Here is a 20,320-nt window from a genome sequence, read left to right as displayed (position 1 = left end):
AAGCATCAACTACTGTTGAATTAACCCCGAGCTCCCAACACTCAATAACTCTTCAACGTGTGGCTCAGCCATACTTCACACTTATCCCACTCCTAATGCCATATTCAATCTTGACAATCGCAGTCCGAGTTTGGAACATCGCTTGTAATATTACATTTTACAGACACTAGACTTTTGTTGGTTGCTTGTTGTTGTTTGTTCTCACGTCATCATCATAATCGTCAGCCATGACCTATCCACTGCTGGACAAAGGCTTCTCCAAGCCGTCAGCATCTCTCTCTTGGTCCTGCAATGTTAGTGATCAAAGTAGGTCCTGCATACGAGCCAATCACACAGCTTCATCGCCGCAGTGGCCGTCCACACGGGCGCGTAAAATTAATATTTTTTTGTCATCATCATCATCCAAAATCAATCCACTGCTGGATGAAACCTCCAAACTCCATCCCTCCCCACCCAAGCTGCTACCATCTTTCGTGGCCCTGTGATTTTCTGACTGGATGAACCAAGTCAGAAAATCGAGGTGACTCACACGAGTCGCTAAGCGCCTGCTGCCCATCTCTCTGGCAAGCCAACGTGCGCGTGTCCGTCCGCTCTCTTCACGAAAATGTTCATCACTGGCCTTGACATTGGTCAAACCGGATGCAAGAGATAATGATCACCCCCCCCTCCCCCCCAAACGCTTCGGGACTGTCGTAGGTATCGCTCGTGGCATGAAAGGGGAACCGGTCTCCTTCCGTCGCTTCGTATCCAGCACCCCCCCCTCCTCCCATTCCACGATTTCTCCCGATCCTCCTAGATTGTTTTTCTTTCATGTTCTTTTCTTTCGAGTCTTCTCCTTTGTCTCCTTCTTTTGTCGAACACTTTTCTGTCCCTCCGCACGTTCCTGGCTGGGGGGGGGGGGACCACCACGATTGCGTTGCGCTGCGTCGGTCGGTCAACCCGAGGGTGCGGAGCCTCGCTTCGGGTGTCTTCTGCTTCGACCTCGTCGCCGCTATTGTCGCTGCTGCTGCTGCTGTTGTTGTTGTCAGAGGATACAAGTAAAACAAAATTCGAGCTGGCTAACGACTTGGGGCGGCCGCGTTCCACTCCGGCACATTGCGTAGTAGGCAGGCAGGCAGGCGAGACAGCGCTACAAGCGTCGCGGGCAGGAAGCCATCGGCAAGGAGGGAGCTGCCACACAGGCCTCCGGCTCGTCACAGCTCCTCCCAGCCACGCTAATGAATCGCTCCGGCGTTTTAATGCAAAAACGTCAAAGAACGCTCCCGCATTCTCCGCCGCTTCGCCGAATAAATTGCACGCTCGCGCCGTAATTAGTGCCACGCCGTAACGTACTTGTGCATTCAACGCGTGAATTAAATAATAAAAATAAAAAATAAATAACTTAGATTTATTTTTTTCGGATAAAAAAAAAGGTAACGGCGTATACTTTAAATAACAATCCCGTCAGTTGTCGCATATCTATTGTAGATTTTTTTCAACATAGGTTATTCGCATTAAATGATAAGGCCTGCTTATAAAATGTATTATTTCTCATTATTCACAAAATGCTTTTTTTGGTTAAAATATAAATATATTCGCTCTGAGCAGATTTTTTATTTAAATAGCATTACACTTTGAAAAAGGTGTTGCAGAAAATGTTCCATGCTGTTAATACTGGTCACAAATGCTCATTAAATTGAAGGAGGCTTTTTTTATTATTTTGTAAATTAGATTGGGAAATGTAATTTTGCAAACGTGTAGACAATGTACTAAAATGAGTGGAGATTATTGATAATATCGTGATATTTATAATATCTGTTGTACTGGCCTAGTGGCTTCACTTTGTTTTCCACCGTCTGACTGAATGTAGAACTATCCTAACAGCACATTAACGAAACTTGAGATCAGAATTGTTAGAAGATTTTTATCACGATAATGAACGCTGGCAATCGACTGCTGGATGTAAATTTCCCCACGCCGTCTCAGTCATGGGGGTTGTTTGACCATAATTCACCACGTGATTGAAGGTGGTGGAAAAGGGCAGGACCGGTTCACATGTCACTCGACACTCTTATCATCCGTGGCCAGGAATCAAACCTAGGTCTCAGAGCTCCTAGCATAGTGTGCCAAGCACTGTACCCCAATCGCCCTTCACCACTTACCTTGTCGATACAAAAATAACAATGCAATTATAACCCATTGCATAGTCTACGAATGTAAATTGCTTAATATTGTTCATCGGATAGCATCAAGTGGTAGCTTAAATTTGAAGAAGCAATATAGTCACGTTTCTTGTAAAGTTACAGAATGTATTGATGTGAGTTATGAACTGAACAGCTAAACTACCGTTATGCAAAAAAGGCACTTTAGAAATTGATTTGAGTGGTAACAGTTTGTAGCTGCCAGCTGGTTACATTCTCAAACCGTAAAACATCCACACCTTTCATCTCAAATCATTACAGAAAGTTGCCATGCAAAATTCACAACCTTTGCCAAAAAAATATGTTGTCCCACGTTAATCGCTCGTGCTCTGCCCCGCTGTGAGAGCGGTGAAATATTTATTAAGGACCCCACCACCCCCCCCCCCACAACGGGCACCACCAGAACGGCAACCCACCGGCTAACATCACCTAACCACTGGGGACGTGTATAGACCAGGGATGCGTACCAACTTAATGGAACAATCCATAGATAATCCACAAAATTATACCAATATATGAAATATTGAAAGAACCAAAGAGTAATCTGAAGTAAATGTTTCGGATTTATGTGACTGTTGGAGGTGATCTCACTACTAATATGACGTTACTTCCACTCTTTTCCTGCTAAAGGTGGTGTCACACCGCATCGGGCAACATCACTTTTGAGCACGAATACAAAACGGACATGATCCGTAAAAATCCAAACTCTTGAACGTTTTCATCCAAAACGTATCCCTAGGATAGACACAGAGGAAGCCAGTGAAAATATTATTTGTGGGGCTGATTTTCTTTGGACATACACAAAATGTGTTCTTAGTTTATAAATATACATACAAAAATAAAAAAATAAACAAAAGAGTCCAAGGTTGACCCACACAAGCAGAGCACGTAGCAGACAAATGTGGCCAACAGGATCGGTTCAATAATTGCATCAGTCCACCCCTTCTCTTGCTCATAGTGAGTGACCCTGCACCCTCTCGTTTTTGTACATTAATTGTCTAAATACATTAAAATTGCACGGGTTCACCATTGCATCAGCCCACCACGTCCTCTGCTAATGGTGAACTTGCACCCTCTCGTCCTGCCTCGCTGCATGAGGGTTTCACTGTACAGGCTGTTTGAATGCCAGCCGGTGAAGAGGTTTGAGGAGGGGGCTAAGCCCCATTCGCCCGAGCCGCCCGACCGCCTATGCACAGACCTCCTCAGCCTCGGCCCTCACCGGCTATGCACGCCGGCTATGCAAGTCGGCTAAGCACCCCGGCTATATACACCGGCTATACACACCGGCTATGCACTCCGGTTAAGCGCTCCGGCTACGCACGTTGGCTATACACACCGGTTAAGCACTCCGGCTAAGCGCTCCAGCTATATACACCGGCTACACACGCCGGCTAAATAAACCGACGACGCGCTCCGGTTAAGCACGCTGGCTTTATACACCGGTTATGCACGCCGGCTATGTACACTGGCTATGCATATCGGTCGATGTCTTGCACGTGCTCACCTATCGGTGACTGACAGCATGCACACACAAGCCAACCGCTGATTAGCGCCCGGAAAACTGGCTTCAATTAAGGCGGCCTTCTCCAAACGGTGCAACATAAAAAGGAAGTACCCTTACAGATTTTGAAATGTGATAGGACATGGCTTTAAAAGAGAGAAAGGGGAAAAAATTAATGCTTTATCAGTTTTTTTAATACCGTACTTTAGTCTTGATATACTCAAACGCAATCATTGCGCCAACAATTTGCCCTAATGCCAAAAGCAGCATGAGAAGGAATAATTTTGCAGCAATTTCATTCTCATCTCGCCAACCGATCACGGGACTTTAGCCGAGTTCCGGGACTAATGAGATCTCTTTCCTTATTTGAAACAATCAATAATACTATTCCCAGTGATGACGCAGGCAGCGATTCTGCCTTCTAACTCAGTGTTTTATTCAATGACCGAATCAAAAGCGAAGGTGAAAATCAACGAATTTTCACCAAAACCCAGTGACTCGGTGGCACTGTAGAACATTAAACGACTGGCACAGAACGCACTCGAGCAAATTAAAACTCGCAACCGCCAGAACGACACGACTCCAGGGCACGTTCCTCACCCGTTGGACCTACAAAGCAGATGAAACGACATTGCGTACTTGTCATTGATATGGAAACAGCACCGCGGCATGGTTGGCATGGCGTGGTTGGCGTGGCCCGTGGAGCACGGAATTAAGTGGGGCCCTCTTTGTCTCCCTCTTCATGGTCTGGCCACCTCGGCGTCTCCAGGCCGTGGGCCTTGGTCAAGTTTGCGCCGCCTGGACACTCGATAGCAAATGTGTCCGGGGGCCTCATTTATCACCGAATATGTTACGGGTCGCTGGGATAATGGAGTAGGCACACGGCTCTAGTGTCCGCGGCCATGACAAGAGGTATAGTGGACGTGCTGCGTTTCGGATTGCGGCAATGCGGTAAGTGTCACCGACCCAAACAGCCCAGGTGGAAGTTAAGCGCTGGCTACTGTGGAAGAGACCTGAATGAGGCTTGGCTTTCAATAATGCAAACAGGAAATCCGTTCAAATGGGCCAAACTCGAATTAAACGGCTCTGCACCCGCACGATGCCGCCCCGCAGAGTTAACGGCGGCGAGAGCCACTCTCGCGAGGAGAGGGTAAGAGGAAGCATAGGCGCTAATAGGCGTCGTGGAGGCAAGCCCCTCCTCCCCTCACCGACAACCAAGCCTCCCCACCATGCCCCCCCCCACATCCCCCAACAAGATCTTTCCAGGTAAGAAGTCATCTTCACAGATTGCCAACAACCAGTGGCAACACTGAATTGCACACGTGTAAGACAACGTATCGGCATTGGCTGGGCACCCACAGCTGTGCACGCTGACCTTTAGCAGATTTCTGCGTGCAAAAAGAAATGTATTAACTTTTGACACAATGCGCATAGCGAGACGAAGTGGGGGAAATAAAGAGAGAGAGACAGAGAAACACATACGATTAATTTCACATCAGGTCAGCTCATTTTATGTGACAGTGGTAATCGCTGTATTTACTACATATATGCACGAGTATGTATATATACATACATACAAAGGAGAAAATAAATAAATAAACACTCCGTTAATTTTTGCACTGGGCCTTGGGCACCATTCCCTGGGTGTGTGTGATTGCTGCTTCAGGTTCTAACGACTGCTGGGTTAATTAGGCGTTTCGTTTGTAATTACCACGCGCTACAGAGTGCGAACAGCATTTCAGTCCCTTGGTATTCCCCCTCATGCGCTAATTTGTATGTACAATATTTTAAACATGGGGTGTAAATACAGTACATTCCCTGTATGGGACCCAGTCTGCACAAACAGAAAAATAAAGTTTGCAAGCCTGCCTACAATAAAACATCTGTGGCTATAATTTTTAAGTAAACAAACTTAATTGGTTTAAATTGTGATTTATACACAGAGACAATTTTAACCGAGAAGATGGATTCTGGCTTAGCAATCATTGGAAGGATTTGATCAACCATTTCGGGTCTTAATTGATTGTTCACGTGGCTTTCAGACCGCATCCATTATTTTCGTCTCCCCCCTCCTCTTTTCCGAACATAGATGGACTCGTCCATCTGAACAAACTGCCAAATCGCTCTCCGTGGTGCTAATGTTAAAAAAACCGCCACTTTTTTCAAAATTTCTTGCTGTGGTTTTCACACCTGATGATGATTGCTTGTGTTGCAGTCGAAACGTCGTGAGAATGTTATTGTTTTATCTTTTTTATTATTTTATTGTTTCCCTTCTATGTGACTTTACCTAAAGAACCAAGAATATAAACTTAATTGAGTTTCATAGGTTTTATCGATTGCATTTAAACAGGTCATACTCTAGCTTCTCCACGTTTCACAGGTGACAATAAAGGTTTCCGCCAAGGTGATTATCATGGACGTTGAAAATAAAAACAAACTTGGTGTAGATAAATGTACGAACATGAAAGGGGATCATTTTGACTGTTAAAAATAAAAACCACAACCCATCAGCCCCACAGCATTCCAGGATCGTATAATTTCAGTAGCATTCACTTTCATTTTTTTTAAGTGAGTGAGCTTGGAAAGGGCATGCCCCTAAGAAGGGATGATCCCGGTAAAGACGCAATGATGGGCCCCAATGTTGGTCTCACGATTCCAGCCACATGTCAACGTTGGCACAATGGTGTTGGAGCTATTTAAGTCTGTTTGAACACTCACCTCTTTAAACTGGCTTTCACCCCCTAAATCTGGCCGTTTACCCCGGTTCTGTTCATTTCCAGATTTTCATACACGGGGTGCATGGGGATCTACGGCTGAAATGCGCTTTACACGTGTAAATTATTGTTATACTGGTAGGAACGAAGTTGTAAACTGAGTGTACCAGCCTGCAATAAATTAATGTGTCCGTCCCCTTTCAATACTTTAACGAAGTGAAATATCGTGCTGTTGGGTGTAAAATCAGCAATGGACAGCACAGAGACTTGTCCTACCAGCCCACCCTGCAGGGACCTGTTTATTGATACAATTATCTGGTACCTGCATCTGAGTTTCCAACAGTAATGGTAAAAAAACGTTTCCGTCATCCTGCTAAGATTTTACGCCGGCTAGAGGATGTAGCCTCCTGCAGGTCCTCTTACTTCACCGACGCGTTACGACATTAAAACAACAGGTCATAATAATGAGAATAATGACAATTACTTGAGGTAGCTTCCCAAGACTATTTTCAGGAGGACCCTGCATTGGGATGTTTGCGGTCAATACCATTCACGAGTATCTGTCATGCAGGGGGTGGCCCACCGGAGAGAAAAAACAACATACGTACGAGGGGGTGATGTACGGCACTTCCATGTCCTGTCCACCTCGCAGCCCCACACCTCTAGCAAACAGCTGCTAAACATTGGGCTTACCCAAGTATTGGCCAGGCTAAAAAACACTGCATAGCTTCTGAGATCCGAAGAGGTTAAGTGTATTTATGGCAAAACATCCAAATGCCAGACCCTCTTGTGTAAGGTGTCTTTAGACTCAGTAAGGCCTTTGTGGGGTAAATCATTGCCATTATCGTGATTATGATTTTGATTTTTAAAAAATGACATTTACAAACATAATAAATAATGTTACCAACTGCCAATTGTTTATAACAGACTTGACCACAACTGAAGTAGTTTCGTATCGACGGATAAGCCCGGCATTTATATAAATCAGCGGGCCGACTTACGTAAGAGCGTGCGCGCAAACCTTTCCTTCCTATCAACAGGAGCACGGCGATAGCGGATGTTTCGAATACCGCACGGTGCACAGCCGCTATCTCCTCGTGGGTGTAAATCACGAGCGGTGTCCTCGATTAAAACTAACAAGGACGAATGCGTTTTTTCGGGGGTGATCGGGTGGGTTGCATTCCGCACACGCGCAAGCGTCCATCCGCCGGCTCCGTTATCAAACCCGGCATGAGTAACGGGGGGGGGGGGGGGCCCCCCCGGAGGCCACGCTGCAGGCCGAAGGAATCCCCGCGCTCGCGTTAAGTCATCCATCCCGCGCGTGAGTAATGCGCTCTATCCGCCCCGTGGCAAGGATCTTCCTCCGACTCTCTGCGTCTGGATTGTGTCACCCACGGCGGCACAGGAGAGTACGGCACCCACGCCGAAAGGCAGCTCGATCCGTCGCCCCCCTCCTCACCCTTCGCCCGTCTTTCCCATCTGTACGTTCATCCCTCAGTCCGTCTCTCCATCAGTCCTCCCATCGGTCCGCAACGGTAAATGCCAATGACGCAATGCGCCCCCCCCCCCCCTCAGCGCAATGAGGGTATACGTGAAGCATAATGAGAATAACTCCAAGGCAAGTATTTGTTTTTATATTCATATATATATTTTTTCACGAGGTTTCAACGGCCGGCACATTTAAAACCAATTGACGCAATGCATTCAACGCGTTTTTCCTCGACCCCCCTCCGTCAGCGCAGGGTCACTTTGATCACCAGACGCTCCGCGGCCAAGCACGCCCTCGCGGCGAAGCCCGCGGAGGGCGGACAGCGGCAGCACTGTCGCATTGGCACAGCACGCGGGGGGTGGAGGGGGGCGGGTCGTGGCAGTCGGTGGGCAGCTGCGTACCGTCAGCCCTGACAGGGCCGCTCGGATCGCGATCGTAAAACTCCCCGAGCGGCAAGACGTGGCACCTGCGAGCCCGCCGCCAAGGAGGAGGCAGGCAGGCAGGAATGAAGGAGGGAGGAGGAGGAGGAGGGGAGACCTGGCGGGCCCCCTGTCCCTGCGGAGGATTCTGGAGCGAGTCTCGTCTCAACGGGGTCATCCGCCAGGTGCGCGTCGCCAACCGCCAGGCCTCCCCCGAGTCCGGACAGTTGGGGGAGGCCCGGGTTGGTGGATCAGGCAAAGATGAAGCCACCGTACGCATGAGGCAACAAAAAGACAAGAGATTTCCCCCCCTCCCTCTGTTAGCGAGCAGCTATGAAGGCCGGCACGGCGCATGAGCGGGAGGATGGCCAGCACCACGCCCGTCCGACTTTATCTCCCGAGTGGCGACGTTTACGTACCACACCAGATACTCATTTAAGGCTGAGTCGACCTAGGGAAATGCCAGGGCCAGGTTCAGATGTCACTCGTCAATAGTCACCAACCGCCGTGCCCCACCACTCGATGCACGAGTGTCTTGCAGTAGGCCAGTGCGGCGAAGAGGTTGCTGCTCAACCTATCGCCTCGCTTGCGTAGGTCTTCTCTGGGAATCAAGTTCACTTCCCACATGCCGAGATGCTCCACCAGCTGAACACTTATCAATAATTAAGACCCTCCGCCACCGCACCCCCCCCCCTCCCCAGGAGAGCGATTCTTCACCGGGTTACCGAGGTCTCGGCGTGGTTTTCCAGGCTCACAAAGGAAATCCTTTGTGAGCCTGCGATACGACGCAGTCTAACCACGTTCAGCTGGATCTGTGCGTGTGTGCATTTGAGGCTTAATGGAATATGAGAACAGACAATAAAAAAAACGTGAAAACAGAATACTTTCATGAATGTAAGTATGAATGTCGAACTTCTTTCGCACCGTACGTAGCCAACCGTGCAAATCGGAGGTGCGTGGGAAGGACAACAGACCATACACAAAAAGCAGTTCTCAATAAATTGAGTTTTCAATCTAGATTTAAAAGTGAATCGCTCCCCAGTGGCTTCCTAATGTCGGAATCGCATTCCAGCTGACACATTTAAGCGCGTTATGCAAATGGGACATTGCTCGAAACGTCGCCCGTTACATATTGTGCCGTCTAAGGCCATGCAGTGTTGTCGACAAATGCGTTCCGTTTTATTGTTTGATAGATGTGCTTTGTGCACCTCTGCCAACGCAGCAGCGGCATCGCCACATCATCTGTAATAACAAGACGTACTCATTCGTCCCATTAAAGTAAATATTTTACAGCACTGTAGCTCTCTGTAGCAACGTGTTTGTATTGACCGATTTCTAATAGTCAATCGGGCCCCACTTCCCGGCCAAGCATCACACATGGTCAGTGTTAATGACTGCCGAACAATCCCCAACTTGTTGGGGAGAGTTGTGTGCTCGGCTCTTTCGATTTTTCAGTGCAAACGGCCACGCGGTCGGGTTAAAATTTCACACGCAAAACTGTGTGGGGCCCCGTGGCAACTGGTGGTAGGCTTCATGCGCTTTCCACCGGCTTCAGGATCACACTCCATGGAGGCGAACTACTTGGTTCGCTGACGATCATATATATGTGTAAGTGTTTAGAATGGGACAAAGCAATTGTAGAACTGCAGGCTTAATCTTGCCCAATTAAAGTGAAACCAATCGGCCTCGGGCCGTCATTTTTTGCGTTTGTACGGGAGGCCACACCGCTATAAAAGGGACCATGACCGGTGGGTCGGCACCAAACAACGGAGGGGAGAACACATCCGGGAGCACGTCCACCCCGGCATACTGGAGCGGCAAAATCGGCTCGCAACGCCAGAGCCCCAACGGATTTCCGCAGCGCAGGGAACCACGGAGCAACGGCGAAACGGCCTGGGGGAAGGCCTTCATCCAGCGTTGGATAGGATCGTGGCCGACATAGCGTCGGGGAAAACAACAGGAACGCGTTTCAAGCCCTCCGCACGATGTTCGGTCGTTGGGGCTGCGCTTGCCTGAGCAGCCGCAACTCTCGCCGAGCTGTGGCGGCAGCAGCACCAGCAGGTGCGACCGTTTTGCTTGAGCATCCGATACGCGGCTGCGCGCGCGAAGTTTCGCAAGCGCCATGTGTGCTGCGTGTAGCAATCGGCCTCACACAGGCTACGGGTCACGGGGCACGCACCGGCTCACCCCTCGCCACGACTCAACTCGTGTACCATTCGGAGGGTTAAATATTTTTTTACCCGTATAGTTTATGCCTTTTCGTTTCTATTGTTTCTCAATTGCTGTTGTTGTTGTTTTTTTCCCGTCTCGTATGCACAGTGTTTGTAAAATTAAACCCGAGTGCGAGACGTTGGCGTTTCACTCGCATGTCATTTGCATCACTTGTAACATCACATCCATTTGAACGTCCACAATTCCACGCAAATATCCCGAGCGTCGGCATCGATGCTCGTTATGCGCCCAGTCCCCCAGTGTTTCCTGCGGCTCGCTAAAAACAACGTCCATGCAATGGCCTTCATCACACGCGCAAACCGGCGAGCAAAACAATAATTTATTTGGATCCCTCGTGCGGCGCATCGTCAAAACGCCGAACGCGCAACCTTGAGGGTGGTGGCTTTCGCCTTCCCTCTTAAGACAATGGGCGAGCGGTGACACAGCGGGACCCACTCAACTCAACGACAGCGCCGTGTCTCTAACGTGGTTGGGCATGAGCAAGCGGCCGCATTGACGGAGAAGCAAAACGTGAAACGGACCTTCGCGAATGGTTCCGCGATCGGCGTCGTCGTCATCAGCCAGTGTCTATCCACTGCCGGATGGAGGCCACGTGCCGCAGCCAACGCTCGCGGCTCTGGCGAGGTCTTAAAATATTGCGCAGAAATGGTTTGCAAGCTTGCAGCCTGTAACAATGGAGCTGCAGTTAATACCAATTGGCGAGCAGTGACTGACCGTACGAGGGCCGCGAAATGGTCACCTTTATGTCCCCAGCGCTTATGTTTACACACTGCAGAAGGAACTCGTTTTAAGGCCGAGTGAAACTGGGGATAGGCGCGGAACTGGTTCGGATATCATCGTGTGCGACCGATATTAGCCGTGGCTGGGAATCAAACTCGGGTCGCCGTGTATTTAGAGCAGTGTCCAAAACGGTCGTCATTGGTCTGACGACGTTGGTACGATGGACACAAAAACGATGAAGCCCTCTGTCAATCCACTGCTCGATGAAGGCCCTGCCCATGCTGTGCTGGCACAGTGCGGCTTGGTAAAGCGGCCGCCTGGCACCTGTTCAGTTCATAGATCTCTCAGAGATCTCTGAACTCGGCTCGCTGGGTTCAAAGCGCAGTTCGTTAACCCGCTGCACCGCTGATCCTCCGCGGCCATTGTTTTCGCGAAATTATAAAGTACAGAAAATAGGATCTTTCATTTATAAAAAAAATTGTTAGGAAGTGAATAACATGAGGAAGCAATCTCCAAATCTTGTGAGATTTATTTTTCCTTCGCCATAAAAATGCTTTTCCTGCGAGCGGTAACGCCGGCGCAAACCCCACTACCCCCAGTCATAACACACGCAATAATGCGGGGCAGCCACGTCAGGTGTGAGGTTACATCCTGAAAGAAATGCGGTAATAAATGAAGCAGTGTAGATGAAATGGATGAGATGTAACATACTCACAATGGGGGTCCCAAACGGTACGTAACCTGAGGAGAGAAGAAATTTGCTCGTTATATTTTAATCACAGAGCACATAGTCCTCACATTAAGAGCCAGACACCAGGCAGAAGGGAAACATTAAGTCATGAATTAGGCTGGCATTACTCTTAAATTACTTTCTCTTTCGTGGCAATTTCATAATGAACGGACTGGACTCCGAGTTTCCTACCCTAATCTCGCTCGCTGGTGGCCTGATATTTTGAAATCAGTTAAACGAAACTGAGATGCCTTTTCCTATAACGTGCTTTTGGTTTTAATTATAATCTCTTAAACATGATTCATTCGACTGTTATTACACTGCCCGGCGATGGCTAATTATTTCATTTTAACGCAATTTTCAAGTCAATAGGAATATACAGCAACACAATTACCGCCGTGAAGGTCACGGACGATAGGATTACGCTTTTCCATGAAATGGGAGCCGTGGCTTCAGCGGTACCACATGCACGCGGTTATGAATACAGTGGTAAATAGAAACAAGAGCTTGTGTTGCATCAAGTTATATTAGGGTAATTTCAGACAAAACAGTTCCCTGTTTGAGTGCGGAATTGGCCTGGCCCTTGTTTTCGCGTGTTCTTCATTGCTCAAATATAAGCACACCCAGCCTGAACGCATGGCCGCCCACCCTGCCATGCCACCCCATTACGCTAACTGATTAAGACACAAGAGCTGTAACCCACAAATTGCACGGCACTGTAATAACGAGATTCCTCATTTCTCTTTTCCGCAAGCAAGCTTCTATGACTTTGTTTGCCCACAAGTGACACTAAATTTGTTTAACGAAATAAACAATGCCTCCCCTTCCAATATTTGTCTCCGTAAACCGTTTTTTTTGTTTAAACACCAAACCATCTGCCACACGGCCTACTGGGAGTAAATCGTATCAGCAGCATTGGTTCATGACAAGCAAACGCTGGACCGGTTCCAACATGTCCCTGTCATATTTGCAGTCAGCCTTGCTTGAGAATAAATGCCGGTGAACCTGCCCGGTGTTTCTTGGCAAGGACCCTCCCCAGTAATAAACGCGTCCTCGCTCAACAAAAAAAAGATATAAAAAAACATGACGCAAAATAATCATTACAATTTGTATCAAATATCCAAAAGGCCACACACATTAAGGCATCGTATAATAATTATTATAATAATGTGTTGAAGACTGCATTTATGAAATGCTTGGTAATTACATTTCTCTAAAGTACTATTTTTATCCCAGGTTACGTAATATTGGAAAATATGCCGTGGAATTATCAGCCAAAATCAACAAAATGTCATTTCTTTAATCAGGTTCCCAGTGTTTTTGTTGATTTTGTAAAGGTCGTTAACCGCTTTATAATCAATAATGGCAACGTTAGAAAAGCAACATTAAAAAAAACTGCTGCAAGAACTGAAAGTCAGATACTACACTCATAAAAACCACCTGGGCGACTCAGATGAGAAGAATGAGAATTAAGACTTTGGTTTTGGATGGCTGTGGATTCTGTTGCGAGTTCACAATTCGGTCCAATTTATATACAACTTGATGGGCAAGGCTTAGTTCGCGTAAATAAATGTTTTTTGGCTCTTGTTAGTTTTTACATTCCCTCCCAGCAATGTCCTGTAACTGTGATGTCCCGTGACTGTAATGTCCCGTTAACTGCAATGTCCTGTAACTGTCAACACTGCCGACAGTCTTGAGCTGTGGTCGTCCTCGTAGCAGAGCTGCTCAGCTCACTGGGGCCTCACCAGCTGGAATAATAAAGTCTAAGTCCAAGGCCTCAAACGGAACGGAAATGTGTTCAGCTCTACACTACCTTGATTCAAGCTAAGTTACAATCATTTTTTTTTAAATAAACATCACTGCTTACCTTGAACTTACAGTAATTTTAATTTGTATACAGAATTAGCAACGCTGCCTTGGGAATATAGCTTTTCTTTTCAACCATAAAACATGCGGAATTAACGTTTATTTACAGAGCGGTTTTTGGTTTTGCATTTGTTGGCCAATTCGCTCAAAACAACTCTTGATCTGCCGTTATTTGTCCATTAATTTAGGCCACAAACAACAAAGCAAAAGTACTTCGTAAACACACACACCAGGCACTGTTATTCGCATACCTGTCAACCCCTTATCAGTGCCGACCTTATTACAGACCAATTCAGACATTATTGGTCACCCCGTACCCTTATACATCTCAACGTTCATCCCACAAAGTCCCATCACAAGGGAGAAACACAAATTTAAAAAAAAAATGTTCGCCCGTATTGCAACGGCTGTACGCCGTATGGACCTGAAAACTCAATTTCACTGTACTAGAATACGGGTAAACCGTATGGGTTTGACAGGTATGCGTTCGCCTTAATAAGAACTTCGCTCTATGTCAACAAATTACTTTTGAGTGAATGGCTGCGAACGTAATAAACATCTAACACATCTCGCAACACCACCCTCTCCAGCAGCGCGAACAGCGCCAGCACGTGTGCTTAATAAATGTGATAAACAATATCGAATCATTGCCGGGGCTCAATCGGCCTCCTGTTTTATGGGCTGAAACAGCTGCTTTCAGAGGCCCCGTCGAGCATTTTCGCTGCCGAGTCATGTGATTCCAATGAAAAATCATCTCGGATTTGAAGTCGGCAAAGTGCGTTCAGGACAAATTTTGCAACGTTTTGCAGCTGCCAACCAATGGAACGCATTTTATTTACTGCCATGGATGGCCAAAATAGGAACGGCACTGTTGTAGGACATCGGCTATCGTTTAGACCAGGGGTGGGGAACCTTTTTTCTGCCAAGGGCCATTTGGATATTTATAACATCATTCGCGGGCCATACAAAATTATCAACTTAAAAATTAGCCTGTTATATTTGGTCAAACATTTAATTCACTCACCCCTAATGTGATGGCTGGAACTGCTTCTCTTTGGTGAGGGTGTGATGTTAGCTGGTATTGATGATGTTGCTACTCACAACTGCTTTTCCAGGTTTGCTCCTAGATTTATTGAATTTCGAGTCTCGCCTGCGGTTGCCTTGGCAGGGCCAGACCAAATGATTTCGCGGGCCTTATCCTGCCCGCGGGCCAGACGTTCCCCACCCCTGGTTTAGACTGACGTGGCCCATGGGAATTTTTATTTATTTTGAATTTTTGGCCACTATAAGTGTCCACGTGATGAGCCAATTCGTAAAGCTATCGTTTGTGGCCAGGTCGCTTCTGAAAAAAGAAGCTAACAGCTCAGTCGGCTTTACCTGGGAAAATAAAAATATATATTCGTTTAATGATTTGCTTACCTCTCCTATACTCTGCACTCTGATCGTGTTTTGTTACATTTGTTGTTTTAATTATCTGACCCACCGCTACTGGACATCTGTGAAAAATAGCTTTATAGCTCATCGGATTCCTCCAGGACATAGGAGGCCGGGCACAGGAGGCCGGGCACAGGAGGCTGGCTAGAGGAGGCCGAACAGAAGAGGCTGGGCACAGGAGGCAGAACAGAGAAGACCAGACAAAGGTGGCAAGGCACAGGAGGCCAGCGTAACGGTTTATGCCGACGCAGAGGAGCATGGGCTGTCAAGGCGCCCGGCGCATTAAGACTGCGAGTGGAAAGCATGGCGTAGCGTGGGCTAGACGTGGAGGCAGAGCTCGCTAGGCCTTGCAAGTGGTGGCAAGCAAGGCGACAAGATCGGTGTCTGGACTTAGGGCACCACGAAGGAGAGCCAAGGATTATCCACAAGGACGGGCAATTACACGGTCCTTGAAATCATAATACATTTGGTATTTTGTGCCGTTATTTATAGCAAAGGGGCTATTACGAAACCGCTATGTTTTAGACAATTATGGTCTACAGTAGTTTCACAGTAAGGAGTGATGTTACTACATGGCTTCAGCCAATTAGTGTATTTTTCCAATTTGGGTTCATAGCATCGCAAGGGTCATTAGGCTAGTTATGATGATCATTTGGCAAGTCACTCCCTCCCTTGGCCATGATATGCTGTGTATTACACTTGAAATTGCAAGCGAGTGGTATCTTGAGAATTAAAAATAAAATTCTGGTGGACGACCGTTTTCATCGAATATATCTGGAGCATTATGTAGAACGATTCAAATCATCGTAGCACAACAATATCACCACTTGTAGGGCAGGGACATGTCGCAAGGAGACATGACGGGCCAGTGTTCACACCCAAGAGGATGAACACGGCGAAGAAGTGCAAAAGCCAGACTGGCATCGTTTGACTGTTGGACGTGGTGACAGCTTGAGGAGGAGGCCTTCATCGAGCAGTGGATAGATCATGGCTGATGATGAAGCAGTGGGTGTATGAATACTAAGAGGTTCATCGGCCTGGGAAAAGGCCTCACAAGCCCGTCCTGGCTTAGAGCCCATGAAAACGACCGGCACAGGGGCATTACGGAGATATAGATATATATTCCAAAATAAAAACCCTTGCAAGGCCTTTAAATTACAGCTCTTGCCACTTTAAACATCCCCAAAAGTTACCCTTGGATTTAACGACTGTTATGGTGTTATTTTAGCGGATCTGGCGCGAACAAGGTAGACGTTAGGCACCCCAGGTGGTGTGAAATTCACGCCACATGTCTTGACACAAACGTGTTTCGGCCATGTCTTTTGTGGGCCCGCTTCACCTTGCTTTATTACACGCAAAGCTTGGGGTGTGTAAGAAATAACAATAATACCTTCCCCTGTCTCTGTGTAAACACAGGATGTTGAACATCGTTGGAACAGAAAGCATTAAATATCAACATATAATTAAGGGGGGAGGGGAGTGCATAGTAAGTAAAATCTCAGGCTCATGGAAAAGGTTTTTGTCTGTTTTTTTAAAGTTATATTTAAGTACTTCTCATTTGCAGGTTAACGCATCAATCAACACTGTTCTAAAGAAGAAACAGTGTCCATTAGGCAATGTTTTGGGCAATGGCTCTTCTTCATAGAAGAGAGACAGGGTAGCGGCGAGAGACATAGTGAGTCAATAGTTCTCAACCGCAGTGCCCGATAGAAAATATTATTTTTAATACATCACGTGTGTGTCGTGTGCCACTGCGGCCGGTTCACAAGAGCGGGGGTGGAGAAACTCCACTCACGAATACCGCGGAGGAAACGCAGAGACAGAGGCAGGTGGCGCACGGCTGACACGGGTAGGCGGTGTTGACGGATTGGTTGTACGACTGGGGATTAGTCACCGCAATGTGTGTGGGGCGGTCAATGTGCCAGCGCAAGGGCACCTGTGCAGCGTCGCCAAAGGAGAAAAAAATCGAAATGCTCGGGCAGCAGAGTGCGGCACTTTACCGTGGTCACCACGACCCGGTACGCTGTTATCCAGAAAGCCGATTTGCGGACGCTGCTTGTACCTGCACCTGTGCGGCCCATTGTCCACTGCTTGATGAGGGCCTCACCGGGACATGTGGCTTCATTGGGCCGTAATCGTTATGTTAGTGAGCTCAGCTCGGTTTGGTGAAGGTGATGAACATATCCGCATGGAAGCGCAGTACAAAGGTGGACTTTATGCTGCACTGCCCTCTGTCGCCCATCACGCTGCCTTCAGAGCCTGTAAGACCTGTTTTGCATGGCAGTGGCCCATCCAGGAAATATCCAGGCTCAAGTTCGCTTAGCTTCCGAAATCTGATGAGATCAGTGGCATTGCGGGTGATATTGTGACAGGTGGATGATGCGTATTAACTTTGTATTACGTTCACATTCATCCATCTCAAATCACCTCTGCGATGAAACCGTTTAAAAAAAAAACAATAATCTCTGCAAATGCGTTTTGTTTGAGAAAATGTAACGTAATTTTTTTTAACGCTGCATAATTCACGCATGATATTTAAAAACTATTTTAAGAGGTGACTACGTGGCTCAGAGGTCAGAGCGCTGAGCACCGCTGCGTTCCCTGGGTTCGAATGCAGGCAGCCACCCGTGACTAAACCGTCTTCTCACAAATGACTGCACGACCAAAAACCCTCACGTAAAATGTGTTTCTGCGCTTAAAATACGAGCTCCGTCAATTCATTATCGGGCTGGCCGTCACGAGATGAGCATTACTCTCTACTGTATAGCCAGAGTCCACTTGAGAGCAAGCTCTGTGATATCCGCTTCCACGCATGCATGAGATGCATGCGAACGGATATTTTGGTCTCACGACGCGATCGGAGAGCGCGAAAATGACAACTACAGAAGACGGAAAATAAAACACCGCATTTAGATTTGTGTGCGCTTATGAAGACGATCGGGAGGGTAGCGACGGCGGGGTGAGGGGAGGGGCAGTGGAGAGGGGGGTGGGGGAGGGGGGTTCACCCTCTCGGAAACGCCACACATTCGCTCGGCCGCATGCTCGGACCTGTCCCGCAAATTTCGCCGTGCGCACACCGGGTAATTATCCCACACGGAATCCCCATGCGATGGCGGCCAAACCGCACCCTCGGCCCGGCCTGAGCAGGCGGGTGACGAGCGGTGGCCACTGTGAGATGTATGCGAACACGTGGATCGTGGCCCCGAGCATTTCGGCAAACGCGGCGCGTCACGGTGGAGAAGTGGCGGCGGGGGGAAGAGGGGAAAAACCCCCCACACGCTTTCCGCCATTACCAAGCCCAGCATTATTCCCAAGAACATGTGTGCACGGGCAATAAATTACCGGAGTGTGTTACTGCAAGCTCCGTTCGTTTGCGCGGGGCAATGTAATGTGGGGGTAATGTAACGACATCGCTTAATTCAGAGGGACTTTCCTTCTTTGCACTCCTGGACGTGTTGAAATATGGAACGCCAATTACGTTCAAGGGTGTTTGCCCGAGAGCGATAATGATCAATTAACCCCTCCCAAGGGTTATTTATTGAGCTGTGCATTATCTTCAAGAGGGGCCCGGCTGCTGAAGACAAGGAGCCGTCGACGGGCGGGATATTTATCGCTCTTCACTTCGGAACTCGTCAAAGACGCCGCCTTCCCTCCCCACTCCCGTTAAACAAGCCGAGCGCCACGGAGTCCTCAGTCCCCGGCTCGAGCGCGGGCAAAAGGGAGGCACCCACGGTGGCGAGATGGTAACTGCCCTGCCTGGTATACGGGAGGTCGTGGGTTCGATCCCGACTCCTGACGCTCGTATATTTTAAGCTTGCGCGTTCTCCCCGTGGTTTGCCTGGATTTTTGTCCTGGACCTCCGGTTTATCCCTCCACATTTAGAATGAACATCACGCGTTTAGAGCATTTCGCTGCTATACATTTCCACGTGCTAAGCCACTTCGTTGAGCTATAATTTGTGGGCGTCGCTATATAGCCTCAGTGGGCTTACCTTGTAAACCATTTTTTTTTGTTTGAAAACAGCGCCCATGCCAAAATTAAATTAGTTAATTAACAGGCAAACAAAGTCGCTGATGAATCTACAGACCCTTGGCTCATTAAAGCTGGGTTTTATTTTAAGGTCCTTTAAATATACATCCCATTGTGTTTAGAGGAAGGGGGGAAAAAAAGCACCCAGGCTGGAGGTTGGGTATGAGTTTCATATTTCATGCCTGGTTTAATCTGATAGCAGGGCTCTCTCTCTGCCCAGCCGTATGCACGGTTCTAAAACTTTGCTGGATGCAGTCGATCACGTTAGTGCACCGTGATTCTCTTTTACACGCTCTTTCCAATTTTTTTTTACTTCCTCCCTTTCCCACTTCTGCATTTAATTCCTTCTCTAACAGACGCCGCTACTCGTTAATTGCCACCAACGGCCACACCAGGTGAGCGGGAGAGGACGGCCCACGAGGGTGGCGGTGCTGGGTGTTGATTCGTAGCGGTGGTGGGGTTGGTTGGTTGGATTGGTGGTGCTGTTGGAGGTGGGGGTGGCGGGCAGTGGTGGTGGTGATGATGACTGTGGTTTCAGTGTTGCTGGTGGAGGAGGTGGTGACGGGGGTTGAGGTGGCGATGGTAATAGAGGTAGATGTTGGCGATGGTGGTGGTGTTTGTCGTTGCGTTGGCAATGGTCGTAACTTCAACGGTAGCGGCGGTGGTGGTTGGAGTGGTGGTGATGGTGTACAGCGGCGGTGGCGGCGGTGATGGTGGAGCTGTGGTGGTGGTCGGAGTGGCGGTGGCTGTGGTGGAGGCGGCGTGGAGTGGGAGGTGGAAGCAAGGAGGGGCAGCGACAAGCGGGAGGCAAGGAAGTTCGCATGGGGAGGGGGCAAGGGTGCTGTGGTGGAGGGAGAGAGCAGCCCAGTAACCCCTCGTTAACGAGCAAAATATTCGGCATGGTGCGAAAAGACCGCGTCCGAGTGCGCCGAGCGAAAGCCTCACCTGACATCCGGAACGGCATGAAAATCTTCTCGCCCGTGTCAGGGTGCAAAATGGCCTGCGA

At 48.2% G+C, this 20,320-nt stretch overlaps 1 protein-coding gene across 4 annotated transcripts in view; it reads right to left on the bottom strand.

Moving 5' to 3' along the window:
* The window catches only part of SFXN5 (sideroflexin 5), a 151,573-nt gene that overhangs the window by 93,055 nt on the left and 38,198 nt on the right, over positions 1-20,320 (bottom strand). For all 4 annotated transcript variants that reach the window (XM_076065890.1, XM_076065891.1, XM_032950529.2 and 1 more), the window contains exons 5-6: positions 20,260-20,314; positions 11,971-11,996 (exon numbers count right to left, since the gene is read on the bottom strand). In XM_076065890.1, the coding sequence (XP_075922005.1) occupies positions 11,971-11,996; positions 20,260-20,314 (81 nt within the window). The remainder of the gene's footprint in view (positions 1-11,970; positions 11,997-20,259; positions 20,315-20,320) is intronic.

Source organism: Petromyzon marinus, chromosome 9 (genome assembly GCF_048934315.1).
Source record: "Petromyzon marinus isolate PM22_M1 ecotype Great Lakes invasive population chromosome 9, UKy_Petmar_22M1.pri1.0, whole genome shotgun sequence".
NCBI classification, from domain to species: domain Eukaryota; kingdom Metazoa; phylum Chordata; class Hyperoartia; order Petromyzontiformes; family Petromyzontidae; genus Petromyzon; species Petromyzon marinus.
This window is presented reverse-complemented; position numbering and strand designations above follow the sequence as displayed.